General features: G+C 31.7%; 1 protein-coding gene across 1 annotated transcript in view; it reads left to right on the plus strand.

Annotated features, from left to right (window-relative positions):
• Nucleotides 1–343: 343 nt before the first annotated feature.
• The window catches only part of Smp_144130 (septate junction protein), a gene marked incomplete at its 3' end in the record, with an annotated part of 40,720 nt that continues 24,178 nt past the window's right edge, over nt 344–16,885 (plus strand). The window contains exon 1 of the mRNA XM_018795074.1: nt 344–526. Coding sequence (XP_018649423.1) covers nt 406–526 — 121 coding nt within the window. The 5' untranslated portion in view covers nt 344–405. The remainder of the gene's footprint in view (nt 527–16,885) is intronic.

The following is a 16,885-nucleotide window of genomic DNA, read 5'->3' on the forward strand; positions in this document are numbered from 1 at the left end:
AAAGTATTTCGTTTTAACGAATAACCAATCAAATAGGAGTTTCCTATGACTATTGAAGATATCTTAGATAATCCTATAGTTTATTCTTATGTAATTTGAAATAGATGAAATTTTATTCAAAATAAATTTGTTACCTTCTTCTAATTGGTTCATCTATAGATGTGTTCACTTATTAAAACCAATCATATAGCTGATTATTAGTAATATATTATTATCTTTTTTAATATCTACTTTTTGTCGGATTGTATTCACGTATAAAGTCACTTTACTGAATAGTACTTCATATAAGTTAATATATATATTCTTTATTATTATTTATAATGTAACATGGATACTTGTCATATTGACATTTATTAAGTGGAATTTATTCAGTAGTATATATAAAGCAAAATAAACTGACTTCTAATGTCTTCGTTACTAAACAAAAACACAAAATTATCGTTCTTACTATGTTTTTTATGGCTTATAAACATTTATTGCTTGGATATACAAAAGGATATTTATTTAAATGACCGAAATATTTCAGGTAAGTTCAGTTTTTAGATTGTAACATCATTGACTACTCAAAATATATAAGTAGTGAGGGAGTTACTGAATATACTTTGGTACTAACTGATCAATGAAAAAATCCAGTTTGTTTTGTTAATCGAGTTATCAATTATATTTTAATAATTTAAGTGTAGTACTGTTGTGACAAGTTAGCTTTGTTCATGAATTCACATTTTACGATTAGCTTGCTTAACCTTGGATATATTTAGAAAACTTTCTTTTTTATAACTGTTTACCACTTAGAACTTTTTGACATTTTGAAATAATTATCATTATCTATATAAGATTCTGGATATTGTTGAGTTTAGATTGATATCATGAATGGATGAAACAAACTCCGTTTTTCAACCCAAACAAACTTGATAATGTTGATAGTCTTCTTTCGATAGCTGGTTTTAGTATTAAAAAAAACTGGTACTAACAGCTAATGTGACCATTTCGTGTGTGAAAAAATAAGAAAACCCAACTGATAACTATTTGTATCGATATGATTTCAAGATAGATCATAAGATTGGAAAATGAATTAAGAGATAATATCGTTAGTGTTTATTTATTGTTGATGAGTCGCAATAAACGGCAGATCAACTGTCAAGTACTTCTTGATTGTTTTTTTAGTGATATCCTTCCATGATGAAAATCATTCTTAAAGCTCATTCGATCCAAATATATATATGGATTACATTAATTTCAAATTCTGATCCTACTTAAAAGCTTATTGGATTGTTATTCTGTTGATAGAAATTCCTGGGAAGAAATTCCTTTTCACTGAAATTAATGGATACAATCTGGCTTTAAATCTTCCGTTAAGAGGACGGTAAAAAAGAATATAACCATTTTTAACTGTCTAGTTAAAAGTTAGTCATTTATTTGACTTAAAAACCACTTTTATTTCTGTTCTAATCTAATAGTGGATGAATAATGTTTTACCGCCCACCAAAGTATCACTGAAAAATACATGATCTTAACAGTAGTCAAGACAATTTTTAAAAAAAACTAAGTTAACAAGGTGTTAAGCTTGATGTAACAATAGACTTGGTTCAGTTTTACCGCAAAACACATATACATAGTCTTTGTATTTATGTCAAACAGATGTGTACTTATTTTTGTATTAATGCGTTTAAGATATTATAGCATGTATATATGATCGTTAGGCAATTTTAAACTGTGAAATCATAGACAGTGATAAATGTTGTTGTCACATTATCGTTTGAAGTTTTAGAAATTTTGGTTCATTAAAGTATATATATTGGTTTGTTTGTGCTTCTTACCCCAAAATTGAAGTATATTTAAGTGTACAGAGATAAGTTACATATGACTAAGCATGACATTAATGATGTTTCAGCTTTGTTATACAGTCATGTACTGTTCAAAAGAAAGTCTCAAGGTTACATTACATATCTACACTAGAGTAGGTTTATAAAAGCAGTTAAAGGTTTGGAAACAATGTGACATTTTAAATTCACTTAGTATTGTTTGTTTGAATCTTCCCATTCATGTTTAGGACTGCAACTGGTCAGTCTCTTATTGGCCATATGTGCATACTGTGCGTATTGCTGTGATATAGCCTCAATTCACAAGCATTATAAGCAAAGATGGATAGTGGCTGGCAGTGGAATCCAGGACGCGCGTCTCGTCCTAATCAGGACTCGTCAGCTGGATGTACCTTCATCTCACAGTTGATGTTCACTCTAGGACTCGAACCCAGTACCAGAACGGCCGTTCCGTCTTATTGTGGGACTCCTCAGCAGTGCGCATTCGTCGATTGGTTAAGGTTAGACATTAACACCGTTGGGTCCCGGCTCAGTGGTCTATTGGTTAAGTGCTCTGGCGTGAGGCTGGTAGGTCCTGGCTTCTAATCCCGCGAGGCGGGATCGTGGACGGGCACTGCTGAGGAATACCACAACAGGACGAAACGGCCATCTAGTGCTTCCAGGTTTCCCATGGTGGTCTAGCTTCAGTTGACTCATGATCTCAATTATATAAAATTACTAAAATCTCTACAAAACCCCCTTCTGATAAAGTAGATTATAACATAACAAATACTTCTCATAGTATTTTTATTCATTCACAATTGAATTCATCCAATTTGAATAAACATTTAAGTAGGCTAGTATTAACGACTAACTGGATAATTTACTCGATGCACTCTAAATTATGTAATAACATTGAAATACAAAAACAATTAAATTTAAGTCAGATTAAAATTGATCGATGAACATTTCAAAATGATGTACAAAGTACCATGACTGTTCTCAATATGTCATTATTTGATGATTTTTCATCAGTGACATCATATATAAAACTATATGGCAATGAAAGTTTTAATCTTTTAGTAGACATCAAACTCATCTAGTTTTTAAACAGTCATAAGTGATAAACCTTGATGTATATGAAATGCATATTAGCATATTCCTCTATGATTATCTCTAATAGGTTAGCACAAAGTTGTGTTCAAAACTATTTTGACTATCTAGTTGTTTCATAGATGAAAGATCAAAGGTAATCATATTCCGGGGCTTTCTCACTCGAACTAAATTAGGTAACTTCATATGTTTACGGTTTTTAAGCTTATTTACCAGCAACAAACTATGAATTATTAACAGTTGACTAACAACAAGTTACTCAGAGTTTATTAAGCTAGAGTAATTAACAGAGAGCTTGTTTATTTGACTAAATTCCTTTTTTCTGGTCATCCGATCATGTATAAAATATCCGTATGCTTCAAAGTTACTCACTAAGAATAATGTTATTGAAAAACAAATAGAATAACTTAAAAGGTCAGTAGATTTGATTTGATGAAAATAATATGAAGAGTGAAATCCGGTTAAACGGCTTGATCAACCCTGATGACATACAAAAATGGGTGACATTATCGAATGACATTAACAGAAGTACCACTGAAAAACAACGGAGTACTGAAAAGGTGTTTCATTTTGGTTTGAGAATTTTCTTCGGTGCTCGTCTACTAAGGAGATCAGGTTTAAACAATAATATACTACTGAGATATAAAGCAATAAGTGTTATGAACCTGAGTTGTAATATTATTAATTGATTTGATATACATTTTGATAGTTTTTGGTAATTAATAATAGACAAAGAACTGTAAATTAACCTGGCTTTAAATTTAATTAATTAGCTGTCATTCACCAAGACATGACTGATATGTTAGCTATTTCGAATCAAACAAACTTATTGACTTAATCAATGAAATATCATCACTACTGCTGGGTGGATTGTACTGACAGAATAACGTGAGCAAACCCAATTTTGTTATGACATAATTAGTTGCTTGAAACACGGAATGTGACATAGCGAGGAAAAATTTGACTGACTGTAGTGAGAACGACTTAAGAAGCTGATTTTTTTCCAATCATATCCTGAGAAAGAATAATTATGTAACTTTTATATTTTGTGGCCGAGTGCATGCCTAGTTAATGTATGACGTGACATGGCCGCCAATCAGAGAGCAGCGAATTATCGATTGGAACAGTGACACACGAAAACCGTATGAGCAGTCTAGAGTGCTTATCGATCCTGCTTCTGCCTAACCCAGCCAGTTAAGTCCAGAACACCAATAACAGACTCTGCGGTATGAATCTTTGCATTTCAAATACACTGAGTTTATATACCAAGCAGACTGACCACATCGTCCAATAAAATGGAAAATAACATTTGTACAAGAGTTAGCCAAATGTGGCTGTGAATAGGGGGAGCAGTAATTAATAAACTGGGCATAACTCAAGAATGGTAAATCGTACAATAATAGTTCAAGGATCAAAATATAGCTCACAATGAAAGGAACATGAATATGAGTAGTTTAATTATTTAGCAAATATACGATAAAAATTATATGCATAATATTGGTCCATAAATGGATCCCAAAGTTACCATTCACTATTGCTATCGGGACATAACAGTAACTTAGCCAATTAGTTGTAAATACTTAATTGTATAATATAGTAGTTATGTATTCATACAGTAAGTTATTAGTTGATGCTAAATACTATGCATTTGAATTTATACAAATCAGGCTAAATAAATCATATAAAAAGTAGTGTATTCATAGGTCGTTTTGATTTATCTTTGCGATCAAATAAATCCATATCACTAGTCTTTGTATTCTCACTACGCGTTTCGGGTTCAAGATTTCAGAACAAAGCACAAGTCAGTTATGCGTTTCATAGACATAACAGTGATGAAGGGAATGAAATCTTGCTCTATCCTGTTTACTATTCTAGTACGCACATCTGGGTCCGACAGTAACTGAAGTCCACATACAAAGATAAGACAGTTAACTTCATCTAAGAACAAACGTTATTTAAAATTTTTGGATTGCTAATTAGTGAACGCGGCATATGGAGACAATTGTATCTCATAATAAAGAAAAAATCTGAGTCTGAAAAGTTTTCGGTTTATTTTTGTACATTAGCATGGAAGGAAAAATAATTGGTTTATTGATTAAAATAAAATTTGAATACTTTCCATATTTAGTTGCCTTGAAGTTTCGAAAGAGAATTCTAGTCTTTCTTTAGCCATCATGATCGGAAAAAAAATTTCTACAGATCACTCGAAGCAATAATTAAGCATGACACCTACAATGTAATTAAAATGAGAATCACTCATTGAATTAGTTAAAGATTCAGAAATTCGTTCAGTTCATTTAAAAACATATGTTGAATTAGCTTTACACGAAAACTTCTATGTTATCATCTCATTCAGTTTATATTGTGATGTTTGAAATTATTTCTTCTGCTAAAAATAAAATATTTTAGTGAGAAGTAGTGACCACTGGAGTTCAACCAGGTGTGTTGTGAGATAGTAACTCACTGAAGACAATGGTGGATGTGTTGCTCAATTTCGTGGATTAGTTGAAGTTAGACATTAACACCGTTAGATGCCGGCTAAGTGGTCTAGAAATTAATATCCATAAAACCCCTTTCTGATCATATTTTAAAAGACTTGAATTCATATATGATAGGTCAATAAACATGTAAAACATGCTATAAAATTATAAACGCTTTAATTAGGACAGATAAACTTTTGAAATCCTTCATGTTTCTAATTGTAATTTCAAAATATTAAATTCATAAATTATCAGAAGAGGGTTTTGTGGAGATTTTAGTAACTGTTATATAGTTGAGATCATGAGTCAATTGAAGCTAGACCATCATAGAAAACTTGGAAGCACTGGACGGCCTCTTCGTCTTATTGTGGGACTCATGGGTGGGATCGTGGATGAGCACTGCTGAGGAGTCCCACAATAGGACGAAACGGCCGTCCAATGCTATCAGGTTTTCCATGATGGTCTATCTTCAATTGATTCATGATCTCAACTATATAATAAATTGGTAAATATTTATTTGAAAGTTTCGTATACTATAGTAATGTAAAGCAATAGACTAGTGTTATCCGTTAAAAGTTTAATTATCATCGACAGGCATAGAATTTTAATTTAATCATACTGATTCAACTTATATGGTTTCTAAGGTATGAGTTCCATAGAAATAGTTCTATCTAATTGTATTTTCATGTTTAACTAATAATTTCAGTTTCCTCTTATACATTAACATATTGAGTTAGGCTATTATTGGTTTGTATCCTTTTTTTTATCTAAGGTGTATTCTTTAGAGATTTGAAGAATCAATTGTGTGGGAAAATTATCATTTTTAACAATTTATCCATTTCAGTAATTTTATGAATCAACCCAGTCGTCATGATATTAACCAGCTCAGTACTATTACTATAGTAAGAATGGCTAGTTACTATATATATATATATATATATATATATATATATATATATAGAGAGAGAGAGAGAGAGAGAGAGGAGGGGGAAGATTTTGATTTTGTTTAGACAATGAATATTTTGTTATGTGATTTAGTGGTTCAGGAGTACAATCAACTGTTAGTTACAACAACTAAATTACCAGCTTATTACTTTTGAACTAAGTATCTATGTCAAATAAATATACTTCCGAATGTAATGATGACTATGAATATTTAAAGATAAATGAAGCTCATACACCAGCAAAGCTGAAGTTATTTAAAACAGCCCGAAATTAGCCAAGATTAAATTATATTAAAATATTCAGTTTTCTAAAAACTTCTAAAATTATGACTGATGATAAGTTCTTCTGTTAGTTAGTTCTTGATTTCAAAAGTGATCAACCGGTCTATGAAGTTCATATGTTGTAGACAATAGTAGTGTATTTTGATATCTAATTGTTTTCCTGTAAAGATTCTTTGTAATAAAGAGTGTTATCTTAATAGATAGATCTGTTATATTGGTAACCAGTTTTTTTCACCATTTGGTTTTAGCTTAATAAGAGATTTTCCACTATTTTCTCTCCATAGTTCAAAAATAATTTAGGTAACTGATTCTAATATGAAGTCAAAACCCATATAATACTTTGAAAGAAAGCTTGCTACCTGGCATTGCTGTTTTACAGTTTTTCTATAGAAAAAAGAATACAACTAACATGAATCTTTTCACAATATTTAAGTAGTGATATAACTGATTTAAACTTTAAGTAATGTAGGTTCGTCACCCTAAATGAACATACATTTTCGCAAACTAACTACTAACAAGTATACTAAGTTGATTGAATATATCAAACTGAATGAATAAGATAACACAATGAAAATAGAAGCCAATCAATTAGTTGCACCATTTAATCAAAACAACATCATAAGGGAAAATTATTATGTTGAAGAATGAATAAAACATTGAAACAATCTAATTTTCAGTACACTAGAGTACTAGATTTAACTTGGAATCCTGAAAGGAAATGAAAACAAGGAAGGCCAAAGAACACATTACGTAGGGAAATAGAAGCAGATATGAAAAGAATGAACAACAACTGGAAAAAAAACTGGATAAGATCACCCAGGATAGGATTGTATGGAGAATACTGATGGGCGGCCTATGCTCCTCCATGAAGGGTAACAGGCGTAAGTAAGTAAACAAGCAAGAGTTCTAGCTTGATATAACAAAATCTTGAATATTTTAATCTTAAAGAAAATGACTTATATCTAATTGTTATCTATATGTATTGTAACAGGAAAATGTGTACACTGATATTTTCTTATGACAAATTCAATTCATTATTCATTACTTAGATGACAAATAATGACAAAATGATTAATTTATATTCTCTATATGTATATATTATTATTATTTGAAAATAAAAAAGTGGATAGCATGTAAACAATTGACTAATTGGATCATTCGAAAAACATTTTTTCTTATTGTTCACTTAGTTGCCTATTTTGTGTGTGCGTGTGTGTGTGTTTCTGACAAAAGCATCCCAATTCGACATCGATTGAAAAGTTAGATGTTTGGTAAGTGGAATTCCCTTTTCTTTCTTAGGAAAATAAATAAATAGCACTAACTATTTTTATAGTTGATGGAGTTTTGTTCTCTGAGCACAAACTTCGGGTAGAAGTGAAGTGTTTGAATTTCTCCACATGTGGTTCACAGCATGTTCTGTGCACCTCAATGTTGATTGGTTCTTGTTGACCTTAAATTTGTCATTATTTATTTCTTTGTTTTGGTTGTATCTCCTATTGATCGTTCAGAAGGACGATGAAAGCTCTACGACCAAACCATCCAGCTCCATCAAAATCATCCACCTGAGCTACAAATCTTCTCTACAATCTCATTTCTATAGTTGAGAAAGAATAGACTTTTGATTATCAATTCGCTGAAATAAAGATACATTTTAATTGATACAACTGATTTACTGGACATAAATGTCTTTTATAAAATGTAAACTTATTAACCTTTCAAAGATAATCTTCAAATTGCAAAAAATTCGTGATTCTTAACTTCAGGGTTTCCAAGATTTCAATGATTGTTCAAGCGAAATTCATCTTTAATGTAAAGTGATCTATAAACAGAGAGATAGATTTTGATAAAGTCTTGATAAAAAAAATATTATGTCAGATCATGAGCTCTACCAAAATTGTACTAATTATCATAAATAATGAAAGACGATGACTACAAAAGTTCACCTCAAGCTGACAAAAACTGAACATGTAGACAACACAATCCGCATTCAATATTTTAATGGTAGCCAGTTCAAAGTATAGACCTAAGGCATCAACTTTTAGATTTTATGAAATTTTGAGTGCTAACTGTTGTACATCACTAATTCTGACTATAATTCGTTTTAAAGGCTCACTTTCATTGGAGAAAATTAGGACTAATTATCAATATAGATAATGATTGTTATGCTATTAAGTTCACTTATTTCAATTCAATATTGTCATTCAATAAGGAAATCAAAAAGTTTTAAAAACATTTCTAGGTGTGAAGATAATTTTGTTGTTAATAAATATATTTGAAAATAACCAAACAAACCAAGCCACTTATAAACCGATACATTCAAAGCAATTTTCAATATATACAATCTATTATAAGCAAAGATAGATGGTGACTAGCAGTGGAATCTAGAATGCGCATTTCGTCCTATTTGGGACTTCTCAGTTGGATGTACCTGCTAGCCATTATCCATCTTTGCTTATCGTGCTTGTGACTTAAGGCGATATTTAGGCAGTCCAGACAGGATGTACACATGCCAACAATAATAAACTGATCAATTGCAGTCCTAAACATCAATGGGAAGATTGAAACAAACAATACAAACATACAATCCATGTTGTTGCTTCCCTAGTCAGTTTGATTATTAACCTAGATACATAAATCAGTTAAATAGAATATAACTGTTTCTGTTGATATATAAAGCGTACAGCTTGTGATCTTTCAAAAATGTTGTTAGATACCCTTTGAGAAACATCGTTTGGACGAAAGTATATTGGTTCTTGCTATCCAATCTATGAAGTTTATTAACTTGATGCCTTAATGTTTGTTGTATAATTCAAATATTACAATCGTTATAACTCCCATATATTTATTGAAAGTCACTACTCTCATTCAATGGTCTCCGGTACATTCACCATTTAGTATGAAAACCTGACCAAGTATAATTCACTAATTCATATTAGGCAGCTCCATAAAAATAAAAAAATCGTCTCAATTGTTCTTGTATCCTCACATCTTGTTAAATGTTCAATAATTAAAATAATAAATGATAATAATTGTTTTCATTGTTTTATTCACGAGGTTCTACATTTTATAAATTTTTATTATTGGTAACAAATCTACACAACAAACCTGGGATAATTTAACTGGAACCTCGTAACCACTTGTTTAATTTATACTATTCATGAATATGTAGCGCGGTGCTCCGTTAATCGTTCACCGCGATAACCGTTATAATACAAATCTTAACGGTGCATAAAAGGCAAAGAGAAGCGGCAGCTACAGATTATTGTCAAATAACGCAGACCAGAAAGCTATAAGCGCGTGAGCGAATACCAGCGAGCGAAGCAAAAATGACATGCTTTGGAGACGACGGGTAAGCCAACTCGCTTTAACCAAGACTTAATCAGCATTTATAGTCAGATTAGAATAAGTTACATACATATGATGAATAAGAGAAAAAGTGTATATATAGTCAGAGTTAATAAGTGAATAATTAACAAGGTCAAAATGGGATTCATGATGGATTGGTAAACTGGCTTGTCCAGAAGTTAGAATAAGGTATATGAGCTTAACATAGCAACTGATACTACACATATTATGTACTTTGGTTTGTTTAAATCCTTTCTAAAAAAAAACTAAACAAAATAATTCAAATGACTCTATAAAATACATTTATTATCTTATTCTATATATGACTTGATACATAAAATGGAATTTCTTAAATAAAAAGTACCCACAATATACTACTTAAATAAAATATGAATTTTCTAGAATAATAATGAGGAATTTAATATATTTAGTTACTTTACTTTATTTGAGAAATATTTTCCATTTTGATTTATACCAGTTGTATATACCAGTTGTTTCAATTATGTCAACTAAAAAGAGAAGACATTAAAGTTGATTTAAAAAAATTCTTGTTGTTGTTGTTGCTAAACTGTTCAATGTTCATTTTTATTTAACTGAGGTATAAAAAAAGAGAAGAGCAGAATGTAAAAGGCAAGAATGAAGAATAAGAAAAACAAAGCGGGAAGAGAAGGAAAGTCTTTATTTTTATGATAAAGGTCATCTATGATTATTGAAAGTTGGATGGTATTCATATAAAAACTGTACTTTATTTGGTTAAACTCAAACATTTCAAGATGATATTACATTCATGACGTAATAAGGTTACAGGGTAATGTTAAAGAAAGAAATATAAAAGGTTATTTGGAAGAAATCTTCAATTTATATTACTGTTTTTAGTAATCAATACTTTCTAAGCTATCTAGATCTAGTGATTTTATGAACAATGTGATATATTTGTGAGACTCGATTTAAATATTTTTTATGTCATAAAATGATGTAATAAACAGAACAGAATTTGTCAAACAATTTATATTATCACTGATATTACTTACTTGCGCCTGTTACCCTGCGTCGAGGAGCATAGACCACCCATCAGCATTCTCCATTCAACTCTGTCCTGGGCACTTCTTTCAAGTTCTTTCCAGTTTACATTCATCCTTTTCATATCTACTTCTATTTCCCGACGTAATGTGTTCTTTGACCTTCCTCTTTTCCGCTTTCCTTCCGGAATCCAAAGTAGCGCTTGCTTCGCGATGCAGTTTGACGATTTCCTCAATATATGTTCTAACCATTCACAAAGATATGAAAAGGATGAATGTTAACTGGAAAGAACTTGAAAGGAATGCCCAGGACAGGGTTGGATGGAAAACGCTGGTGGGCGGTCTATGCTCTTTCACGAAGGGTAACAGGCGTAAGTAAGGTATATATACATCGCATTAAAAAGTTGGAGTGAATTATCCAGCCTCTTTTTAAGCTTTTTACTATTAACGTATAGTCCAATATTTATGTTCCTGATGTGAACTAATATATCTGTGTTAAACATAGGTGGTCCTTCTTATTATTAAACATTCACAGTGATACGTCCTCACAAGTCTTGTATCGATTAACCTCTTTTATTACGGAGCAAAGCATCCATAATTACATCTTATAAATTGTGTTAATCACTTTTTCTACGGCCGCTATTATCAGTCAACCAAATGTACTTCACGTACAGTGAAACTGATCACTTCTAACCATGTCGAACGTTTTTGTGAAGATTTTGTTGATATTTTCTCAGAAATATTTAAACACAACACACTAAAGATAAGAGATATAACTTGAAAGATTGTAGGTGTCACGAAAAGCATATTTTAGGTCACCATCTTCAATTGCATAGGGTTCTATTTGTGTATTATTAATGATTTTCGTTCCACCTTCTTGAAGCAATCAATAACCTAACATATAAGCATTTATGAGTCATTTGTATGATAAATTCATCATTCATCATCAATACATAAACTTATAAGCTACCTTTGTTTGTGGTTAGATAATGACTTATTTTTATGGTATCAACCAGAAAGCTATATGTAGTGATAAAATCTTCCCCCATTTACTGCTTTTGTTTTATCAGTGAAATTTATTTTGCTTATTTGACATATTCTATATACTATTAGCCTTTTTTAATAATCTGATTTAAAAATCTTAATTTAAAAAGATGACAATCCATAATGGATAAAAAGAAAAAGTTGGTATATCCTTTAATTTATGTTTGTTTCTATGTGTCTATGTGAAATAGGATCTTATATAAGATAATTTTAATGAGAGAGATGAACATCATTCTTTGATTACAATAACATCAACTAATTTAAATCTGTGTTTAGTTATTTTTTGTTTCTACAATATCGAGTTGAACAATTAACATTTATCTGTTGTTAAATCAGTAGTATTATTTACATTTTTAAAAAAAGGAGAAATGAGGATTTAAGAATCAACCAAAATCTTATTATAAACATTTGAAACAGACTAAATAAAAGATGGATAGTGGCTAGCAGTGGAATCCAGGATTCTCGTTTCGTCCTATTTGGGTCTCATCAGCTGGATGTACCTGCATCTCAGAGTTGATGTTCACTCTGGGACTCGAACCCAGTGACGTTCACTTCAAACGCCTTCGCGTTATCCACTTAGCTGCTGAGTCCTGATAGCCACTTGATTGTGCAATGGGGTGAAATTTGAATTCAATTAGTATCGTTTGTTTGAATCTTTTCATTGATGTATATGAAATTTATTTTATATTTAATGTACCTTTGAATATAATGTTAGGTGATTAATGGTAATCTACAGGAAGCTCTTCTTTATCCAGTTCATGTGCCATTTGCGACCCATCAACATGGAATAACTATGATTTCGTGTAAAATGACTGTTCTTGTAGGATTTAAACCCGTATCATTCAACTTTACAATCTAAGATGTTGTCACTAACCTATTCGGATTACGACTAAGCTGCTATAGGATTAAGGTGTTTGAAATTAATCGATTATGGAGGAGTAATCAATGCCAGGTTTTTGATCCTTGAATCTTATCGATCAAGTTACAGTGTACCCATTAGGATTCCCAGAAGACTACTTCCAACGACCCAAGATCTCTACATATCGTACATGATGTTCAGTTACTAAGACTAGTTGCTACATCGAAACTTGGTCAATAGAATGCGATCAGCGCAAAGAAGAACTGGACGAAAATAACTTTGGTTGTTGATGAGTGATCAGTCAATTTTTATGTATAGTCTTGACTAAGAACTAGAAATGTGATATCAATTGAAAACCACAAAAATTAAAATAACTACTGCGTGTTAGTTTGATGCTTTTCAGAAGTTGACAGTAACAGCTCTAAATTGGGCTGAGCTCAGAATAGTACGTTTCCGAGACTACTGAACTACCAGTAAGAAAATGTACCCATTTTAAAATTCAGTTAATTTGTAGTAAAGCACCTTCCACCTCAATTCGGATATTATAGCTTTCCACTAGAATCTCAGCGAATAAATATATTAGGCCAGGCAGAAATAGTCAACATTACAAGTTTCATATTGCAAAAAAGAATGGGTATAAATTCACACGTACGTCCGTATAAGACTCAAGCTGAAATTTAGAATCAATGGACAGTTGAATTTTTGAGACAGTACAAAAATATCCTTCAGTGATTCAAATAGTTTGTACTAGTAGTGTGTAACTTTACTAATCGTTGTTGCCTTGCGTTTACCTTACCAGGACCACTCCTGCTCAAACTAGTTCGACACTTATTTCTTTTTATGTAAGAACTTATATTTGATTGGGATCATGAACCAATGAATGTTAGACCACCATTGATAACCAGGAGGCACTGGACGGCCGTTCCACCCTAGTATAAGACTCCTCAGCACTGCGAATCCACGACCCTGCAAGCGGGACTCGAACGCAGGACCTTTCGTCTCACGCACGGACGTTGACCTCTAGACCACTGACAAGTCCGACATCAGACGGCGTTGATGTTTAATTTCAATTAATACACGACCATCTACCATTGTCTGACGTAGATACCTATCTCTACCTGACATGCATTAGCTTCACTGGTCACGGCTTCCAGGTCTTCAGTAGTGGTCTAACATTCATCGTTCATGATTTCAACCAATAACTTAACGACCTCTACAACTCCACACTGATGATTTATATTTAATTTGTCAAAATTTCAGATGCATTTGCATCGGTTTCATAGACTAAACCTCAGCTCCGCTCACATAATGTTTTCCCCTTAAAAAAGTAATACAATAAAAATCTTGAGTTACTAGTACATCATCTTTATTCAACTGTCTTTTATTATTTCAAAAGTCACCTAACCTAACTTCGGAACACTGCAAAAAACAGTGATACACTTTCAACTTTAACCAGACTATACCTGTTGAGTATTTAACCACTAAAGGTGGAGCTCTGTTGCTTCCATGGTTAAACAACTAAGCTACTAAGAGCTAAACTAAACTTCTTTCAAGTTCGATCAATTTTATCAGTTTGTAGACTTATGCCAATGTTCTCCTGTCATTTTGTTACAAATTCGCTCTAAAGATACAGTCGATAATTCACAAGCTCACCGAGCTTCAGTGAGATATCCAATCTCATTAAGCTAGTAACGATGAGCAATTTATGTGATAATTTTCAAGTTTGAGGAAGTTAATTATTTTGCTTGCTTAAATGGTGTTCCACTGACTGATAACATCACAAGAGACTTGATTGATGATTGACATATTAGGCAATGAGTGCTTGGCGCTTAAGTAATATCTAGTTTACTTTATAGTTGGCATATAGTTATAAAATGTCTGTAAAATAAAATGATTATAAACAGCCGATCTGACAACTAATAAAACCATTACAGAGTTAGTGCTGATGATAAGTTTTTAGTTGTAAACGAAAGATGTTAAGCAGGTTATAAATCCACAAACTTTCACTGTCAATGTAAATTTTTTATCTTTTAATTGCCTCATGAAAAAAAAGAGAAGATATGGTAGACTCATTTGTGTTGTCTCTTCATAAATCTGCTAACTGTCAATCTAAGCCAAAAGATATGGATGCGCACTGCTGAGGAGTCCCACAATAGGACGAAACGGCCATCCAGTGCTTCCAGGTTTTCCTTAGTGGTCTAGCTTCAATTGACTCATGCTTACAAATAAAAAAATATACAATTGTCTTCAGTTAGATATTAGAATTGGACTATCATAAAATAGAAGTGAACTAAATGTTATTTTACAAATTGTTTTCTGTATTCACTTTAATTTCTAATAATGTTATCGCCAATATAATTTCTTTTTTGTTACCTAATTTCGTTGTTTCTTGCTACTTAGAAAAAATTAACAGCTCAAATCTATATGAAAAAACCATTTACCATGTTTAATTGTTTATCCGACAACGTGAAACAATTATATTCACTTGGTACTGTTTAGTTGAATGTTCCCATTGATGTTTAGGACTGCAATTGATCAGTCTCTTATTGGCATGTGTGCATACTGTGCATATTGCCTCGATGCAACCTTAATTCACAAGCATTATAAGCAAAGATGGATAGTGACTAGCGAGATGCAGGTACATCCAACAGACAAGTCCCAAATAGGATGAAACGCGCGTCCTGGATTCAACTGCTAGCCACTATACATCTTTGCATATAATGCTTGTGAAACCTTTCTGTCTAAAGAAATGATATTGTTCTCTAAGCCTAAAACCAGAATCATAAATCTGAAAATCAAAGAATTTTATGTATAAATAATTAAGATAACGTGAATAAGTCATGAATTAAATAATTATGTAATAGGCTCTAAGTGACTATTTGATTGCAATAGTTTGTGTTTCAAAACAGAGACAACAGATGGAACAACATTTGAATCTAGAACAATTGAGCTAATCCAAACTTTTAAGTTACCCAATGTTTCTCAATGTAGGCAGTTGGATCTCTTCAGTATGTTCACCGTATTTTTATAAAGATTGAGATATATACTATCTGAAAAATTAACTCTCCTAGTTTATGAAAATTTAAAATACAAAAAATTTATCATGTTATTTGTCGATCAAGAAACAGCTAGTATAAACAGAATAATTAGGTAAAAAAAAAGATAATAATTAAAGTCGAATATCAATATAGGGTTGTGGAAATTGTTGAATTTAGATTGATATCACAAATGCAACGGTGTTAGACCACCAATGAAAACCTGGAAGTATTGGATGATCGTTTCGTTCTAGTATTGGACTCCTCAAAGGTACGCATCCATGATCTTGCTCAATGGTCTAGAGGTTAAGCGTACGCGCGCGAGACCGAAGGTCATAGGTTCGGGTCCCACGTGATTGTATATTTTAAGTTTTTAACTTGTTTATTTTACAAACTTGTTTATCTAATCATTTCCTTGATTGTCTAGTTTGAATAATAAGTTCCACTTAGGGAGAAGTTATTTATTCAAATGAATTTTGTATACCTTGTCTAAACAGTCGCCAATTGTTGTGTAATAGACAGTCTAGAATATGGTAATTGTGATAAAGAATCTTGTTCAATCATAATAACTTAGATTAGAATTACAAGATTAGTTCGTAGTTAAGGTTGTTTTATAATATGATAATTTCCTGTCATCTAGACAACACCCTAAATTGATTTAATTTACCCATAACATATATGTATACTGACGAGACTATACTCTTTTGGAACTAAATGTCAGTGGTTTAAATGGAAAATGAATTCTATTAATTAATCTAGGTGTTTTTAAAGAGATAGAATATTGTGTAAGAACTTTCGTTGAAATTTGGTTTCACAGTATTTGGGAGCTGAATTGATGTGAGACATTAAGGACTAAGAGTGTACCTGTAAAATTTCAGCGAATGAATTTGAAGTAAATTCATCGTTTCGTCTGGCAATCTGGTCCAAGCTTTTATAAGGAAATATAATCAAACAATAAAATTATC

This window comes from Schistosoma mansoni, chromosome 1, assembly GCF_000237925.1.
Source record: "Schistosoma mansoni strain Puerto Rico chromosome 1, complete genome".
In the NCBI taxonomy this organism is placed as follows: Eukaryota; Metazoa; Platyhelminthes; class Trematoda; order Strigeidida; family Schistosomatidae; genus Schistosoma; species Schistosoma mansoni.